This window comes from Cavia porcellus, unplaced genomic scaffold (genome assembly GCF_034190915.1).
Source record: "Cavia porcellus strain 051 isolate PalLab524CR breed Dunkin Hartley unplaced genomic scaffold, mCavPor4.1 scaffold_6, whole genome shotgun sequence".
Lineage (NCBI taxonomy): Eukaryota > Metazoa > Chordata > Mammalia > Rodentia > Caviidae > Cavia > Cavia porcellus.
The window spans coordinates 85,882,942-85,889,620 of NW_026947489.1; the positions used below are offsets into that span (position 1 = coordinate 85,882,942).

The following is a 6,679-nucleotide window of genomic DNA, read 5'->3' on the forward strand; positions in this document are numbered from 1 at the left end:
AATCACAGACTCATCTTCTCGCCTTATCTCCCTTACTCAGTTAATCTTCCGCAGCTTTGAGATACCCTGATCTACTTATTTTTAGAGCATGGCTACATTTCTTTTTACCCTAACTCTATATTTCTTTTCATTAGCTCTTGAGACTTCCTGGATAATAGGAGGTGGGAAGAGGTGTGTGTGGAGGCACTAAATCTAATTCAGGAAACACCTGATACGCTGATGTACCTGACCTTGGCCACCTCAGGATACAAATGAAACACAGTAGCCTGCTCTTTTAAAAAGACTTGATTCATTCTGAGAAGTGAAGTGGTATAGTGCAGGAGAATGAGATTTAGAATCTGAGAACTAGAGTCAAATGCTGCCATACACTATCTAATAATCTCATAATCTCAGAAACCACTTAACTTCTTAGACTTAGTGTCATCATCTGTGAAATGGAGCCAGTAATAATGAGCATCTCCACCGATGCCAACAGCATCAGTCAGGAACGAAGCGATTCTCTCACTGCCCCAGTGTTCTGGTATTTCTACCAAGGTGCCTTGCTCATTCCTCCATGGTTTCCTTCCTTCCTGATCTTCCTGAGGTGGCTGTCATAAGTTAAACACAGAAGGGTGAAGGAGGAAAACACCTCTGAAACATATTTAGATCCCAACTTGGAGGGGTTTCCTCAGTGATGACATTACTGAAGTCTGTTAATTCATTTCTTCTGGTTTAGCTAGTTTCCAAGTACATAAGACATGACACATTTTCTTTTGTGGATCTAGACACAGGGAGATGTGCTCATATCTGCCCTACAGCCCTCTTGATAAACACTCCCATAGCTCTTAAGAGCAGGGTGATGCTGCTGATTGGTGTCATAACTATGGGTAGTTCACGACTGGGTCAAGAGAAATAAAGGCACGCAGAAGAAATTAGAAAGCCACACAACTTATTATCAGACAGCAAACAGGGCTCATAACACACACAAAAGTACAAAGGATGACTCATCAAGGTTACTGAAGAGGTCATATGGCCAAAAATGAGAGTACAGGACAATCATGTCAAATACACAGTTGACATTCAAATCACAGATGATATGGCACACAGGGGAACTGCTTGAATCAACAAAGAATGTTCTCTAAGTGCACCAAGCAGCTGACTTTTGAAGGACATATACTACTAGCAACTCAAGGTTCCACAAAGATACTCAGACAGGGTAGAAAGCCAACAAGGAGGTATTTTTCCAGACTTTAATTATCCTTATCTTCAACTATGCTTACTTAGTACATATACATGTTTCTTGATTGGCTATCTACAACTATTAAGCCACCAGTTCCTGAGCAGAAAAAAATGATTTTCCAGATACAGTTTTTCCCCACAAAACTAAAAGCTATTATAATCCACTAAACTCTTTTGTACTTCTCGATAAAGACTCTTAATTCATACAATGTGCAACTTTTGCTGACCTAGTAGTTATCTCAGAATTAGTTTTTAAATATGTGACTATAGCTTGGGAAATTCTGGAGTCTTAATTATAACATTAAAATACTTACTGACAAGGTGAGTTGGATTTCTTTATGATTGTAGTTTTTGGAAATCCTTTTCTTCAAAGCTTTCACTGCATCTTTTGGCCTATGGCAATAAATAAACTGAAATCAAAAATCCAAGCACACAAGCAATCTCTCTGAAAAACAATGTGCTTTGTATAAAGAGGAATGGCTAAGGAGCATAAGACAAAGGATTTAGCTCAGCAGCATAAGCGATCACCAGTACCAAAAAAAAACAAGACCTTAGCTCTACTGTGGCATAGCTGGGTCACTTAGCTTCTTCTATCTAAGTCCCCTCATGAATATAAGCAGACAATAATACCTACCCAGTCGCAAAATCCAACTAAACATTTACATATGACTATTAGCTAGAGAGCAATACCCATGAAGGGTGCTTACCCCTGCCTCCCTCGATGAATGCACACAACAAATTTGCAGTGAATGCAACCCAAACCAATGAAGGAGATCACCTTAATTAAGACTATTAGTATTTCCTGAGTAAGCTAAAGGCCTGGGAATATAAGAAGAATTACAAGTTGAGTTTCTAAAAGGCTACAAAAGAAAAAATGATAAGTAGTGGTTATCATAAGATTTCTTTTTTGCATCATCAATAAAGAAATGGGAATTATTAGTGAAAATGTTCAGAGGATCTAAAGACAGGAAACAAGATTACAGAGAAAAGGTATAAATACTTAAAAGTGCTAACTATAGCACTTTTCACTGACATTTAATCAATAATTAAGTTGCAATATTTTCTTCATTAACATAAACTAGGCTGAATCTTTTAGTGTCGGTCATCGCTTTAACATGTACAGAAAAAATAACAGAAGTGTGTCCTTTATCCGGACCTGTAGTTTTCTAATGGCAGACTAGCAGGACTTCTACTGACTTTTTTTTTTAAATAACTTCAGTTTGGGGCTGGGGATTTAGCTCAGTGACATAAGTGCCTGCCTTGCAAGCAGGCAGTTGTGAGTTCCATCCCTGGTACCGATAAAAAGGAAAAAGACAAAAAAAAAAAAAAAAAAAAAATTTAGTTCTCTGAAATTTAAAAAGTGTATCACAAGATTGCACATCACTTAAGAATATGGCATGGACATGGGTGCGTTAGCACGTAAAAAGAAAGAAAAGACTGCTTTAAAATAAAGATGATTGTCTCCAGTAGGGGTCAACGAGCTTCAGGATAATATTTTTTCAGTTACATAAACTGTTGGCAATCAGAGGAAGAAAAACCCTAAAGAAGGAAACAAGCTATCTTTCTTTTTCCCCTTAATCTTTTAAAAACAAAGAACTCCAGCCTCACAGAGAGAAAATTTGAAACTTATTAAAGAAAAGGCAGAGAAGAAGATAAGTCATATGGCGGAGCAGGCAGCTGCCCTAACCTGGAACCTTCTATAGGTAGCAGATGGCTGTGGGATGATGAAAACAATCTTTCAACAAGAAAACCAAAGAGTTTGCAGGAGAAAACATGATGTAGGCTGATGTTTCTTATCAGGGACAAATACACGGAGGCCACACTGGACTTACCCATCCTGCGTAGTGTTAATTATATCGCAGATATGCATGAATTGACCCCAGTCTTCAGTCTGAGCACCAGCAAATGTAGCTTTTTCTGCAAAGCAAAAACTTCTTGGTTAAATCTGAGCTACAACAGAATAATAATGACAATAATAAAAGTCTGGTCTCTCTGAAACAATCTACCTCAGATGTAGCAGCAACTAACATCATGTCCCAAAGGGCAATTTTTTTTTTTCTTGAACTATTCCCAGCTATTGAGGAATCAATCAGAACTCATGTTCAGAGAGCTGCTTTTGCAAAAGTAATGAGTGACCTATTAATAAAGACTGCAAACACAACACCTGGTCACTGGGCTGAGCAGGCTGGCCAAATCACCATCTGTCCATCTTTCAGAAAACGGAAGTATAGAGTAGCCACCTACTAGATGAACTGAACAGTACTAAGTATTTATCTTCTGCAGTCCCACTGAACCCGCTGTTAGAAGTGCTGACCCAAAAACAAGAGGTGAAAGGAACTTCTCAAGGTTCCATCATCGGTAGGAGGTAGAACCTGAGTTCAAATGCAATGCTTGATCCCAGTATCTGCTTTTAAAAATTATTTATTGAGAAAGGGCGAGAAAAAGGAAGTGGTCTCTTCTGTTATCTATATCAACCAAAGCTACACCAGGCAGCCTTGCATGTTCTTACACCTGGAAATCTATTATTAAATAATCCTATATTCCACCTTCCAGATGTGCTCTTTAATAATACAAAGTACTACTGCAAAGAATAATAATACAATCCCAACATTAGTGAAAGCTTATCTTCCAGTAAAAAGGGAGATCTCTATCCATGCAAACACAGGGTCCTGGGAATGAAAATAAAATAATGAAAAAGATTAGGGAACGGTAAGGCAGAATAGGGCTCGGTGTGCAGGAGCCCCAAAGTTCAGCTTGCTTTTCCCATGGAGGAAAGGAGCTACTGAGTTTGGCACAGGGTGGAACAGAGCTGACAACAGGTGGGGTAGGCACCAGTTGGTTCTACCTGCCAGGTGTTCCTTGTTCTTTCCTCCCCTCTCTCATCTTCCTGGAAAGCCAGTCACCCTCCCAATACCACAGCAGAGCCCCCCCCCCTCCCCTTTTCCTGGGTTCTGTGTTTTACATTTCTCTTGTACTACTGGAAAGGTTTTGCAGAGTATTCACTACAACACTTGGTGTTTGTCTTCCCTGTAAGAAGAGTTCCTTCCCTGAAGTTTGAGGCCATGGTTTACCTTTGTCTGGTGGGGGGGGGGACAGCGGGTGCAGGTGGTGGTGGTGTTGGTGCCCACTCCAGGTTCAGAGCTGTATATAGCTGGCAGTTAGCAAATGTTTTCAGAATTAAAGAATCAGACACAGTGCTGGCACTTCTGTGACCTTCGGCAATTTAGTTTGAACCTGGTTATGCTCAGGCTTCCTTCTAATATTCAGCAACCAACAAAGGTATTCTAATATCCGGTATCCAAAAACTAATCAGTCTATGGACTGTTAAGAAAGCACTTATCTCTCTACTCCCCATTCTACAAGGATGTGGAAGTTCTGGTTCTGCCTCACACAGTTGTTAACCTATTCAGAGCCTCCTACCTACTAACAACCGTCAGCAGCCCCGGTCTCAGCGCCCCACTGAGCTCCCAGTTTGTCCGGCATTAGTAAGCACTGGGGCCACACCCAGTTCCCAAGGGTAAACCAGGGAAAAGACAAGAGGAAAGAGTTACGTTAAGTTACGTTACTACCTTCTGCCTGCGTGATTCAGAATACTCCACAGGCAAGAGAAACGAGTTCGGGCGATGCCCGCTGGTCCCTAGGCCTCTGTGACCCCGTGGCACCTCTACTCCCCGCATCTTCACTCCCAACCAAACATTTTCATTCTCTTCTTTTACACAGAAATGCAATGGAGGTTGCCCCCCAAAAATCTGGTTTGGAACCTCATAAGTCACATCAATAAATTCCACCGAGCCTCTTTTCCTCATCTGTAAAATGGGCATAACAGCAAAAACAACGCATTTGATGAAGGACCTAACCTTGGCCAGAAGTTTCCTAGCGTCTCTGTCTCTGTCTCTCTCGCTGGCAGCGGTGGAAACACCCACGCCCGCGTGCTGCGGGTCACCTGTTTGGTTCCCCTCCCCAGGAGGCACGGACAGGGCGATGCATTTTGAGAAGGGGGTCCTAGAGTAGGACCCTCTAGCAGACGTGAGAGCCGGGGCCGATGGAAGGCGGGCGCTCCGGGGAAGTGCAAGGGGAAGGGGGCCGATTTGCTCCAACTTGGTCCAACTCCGTCCCCCCCGCAGGCCGCGCACCGATCCCTCGGGAAGGGCCCCGCGGTCCCCGGAGCCTCGGCGGCGTCTCGCCCGCGTGTCTTACCCACGAGGTGGCCCACGGAGGTCGCGTAGGGGTCGCGGTGGCCCTTCCCAAACGCCATGGTATCCAGGCGGCCGGGCCCAGGAAATCCGCCTCCGCCGCCGCCTCCCGGCTCCACCCGCTCCGGGCTCCTCCTCCCGCTCCAGCGGAGGTGGCGCGCCGTGCGCCCGCGCCCCGGACCCGAGCCCGGCGCCTGCAGCCAGGGTGCTCCCGGCGCCCCTTCCGCTGCCCCGTGCGGAACTCGACGATGGGTCAGTGACACGAACCGGGACGACGCGGGAATTCGGGAGGACGTGAACCGCTTAGGGCAGAGTCAGGCACCTGCAGACTGTTCACCCCGGGTGACCCCACGGGGCAAAGGGAGAGAGATCCCCGGAGATCGGGGAGCCCGGCGGCCGCGGGGCCCCCTCAGCTGCGGGTGGCAGGGAGGACCCGCCGCTGCAGGGCCCGCACTTTGTCCCCCGCGGCTCCCCGGGGACCCCCCTCCCCTGGGACGCCTCCCGGGGACCCCCCCCTCGCCGGGCGCCGCCGGGGCGCTCGCTCTGTCGCCGTCTCCTAGGAGCAGCGTTGTCCGGCTGGGTGGTGAAAGAGGAGAGGGGCTTCCCTGGGGCTCCCCCAAGGCCCTTTGAAATGTAAATCCCAATTGGAGAAGCCCAGCCCCCTTCCAGGCGCCCACAGTTTCCAGAACCAAAACGTGCCTCTTTCTCCTCTGCCTTCAGTCACATCGAATTAGCCCTGTTAACCAGGTCCTGGAGCTCGCTATAAAGTGGGGGGTCTGCAGGCAAATGGGATCCCCCAGCCTGTAGGTCAAGCTTCCCGCGGTAAACTGGAACCCGGTTCCACAGTCTGTTTTTTTGCCTCTGGAGATGGCAACCAAGACAAGCAAAGGGGACCTGATCGGACTTAATGGGCTCGGTCTTATTTGTCTTAAAGGAGAAGTCAAACCGATTGCCCAGTGCTCTCAGGGGGCTAATGTTTTTAATTCTAGTTTCAATTTTTTGTCAAGAAGGGCTCAATACCTGAGATACTAAAGTCCAGAATGAAGCATCCTTTTTCTGCTACCTGGTATTTCTCATGATGAGATCAGTCCTACCTGTAACTAAAATTCCCTGCTCCCAGCTGTTTAATCTGAGATGAGCAGTGATTTCAGCACCAGCGGTCAGCTTCCACAGCCTCAAAAACCTCTTTTATGACATTAGCCTAATCTGTACTTCATGCTATAGCCGCTTAAAAAAGTATTTTTCCTTCTCTGTGCCCCATAATTGAG

The 6,679-nt window shown here is 45.7% G+C and overlaps 1 protein-coding gene across 5 annotated transcripts in view; it reads right to left on the minus strand.

Annotated features, from left to right (window-relative positions):
- Tom1l1 (target of myb1 like 1 membrane trafficking protein) overlaps positions 1-5,863 on the minus strand; it is a 41,667-nt gene extending 35,804 nt beyond the window's left edge. The window contains exons 1-3 of one of the 5 annotated variants that reach the window (XR_010048263.1): positions 5,416-5,863; positions 3,051-3,135; positions 1,533-1,611 (exon numbers count right to left, since the gene is read on the minus strand). Coding sequence is in view for 3 of the 5 variants with exons in the window: in XM_023563837.2 (XP_023419605.1) it covers positions 1,533-1,611; positions 3,051-3,135; positions 5,416-5,473 (222 nt within the window). In the remaining 2 variants the exon portion in view is untranslated. Of the gene's footprint in view, positions 1-1,532; positions 1,612-3,050; positions 3,136-5,075; positions 5,336-5,415 lie in introns of those variants that run through there. The other 4 variants (XR_010048264.1, XM_023563837.2, XM_003467036.5 and 1 more) reach the window with 4 other exon arrangements.
- Between the last annotated feature and the right edge of the window lie 816 nt (positions 5,864-6,679).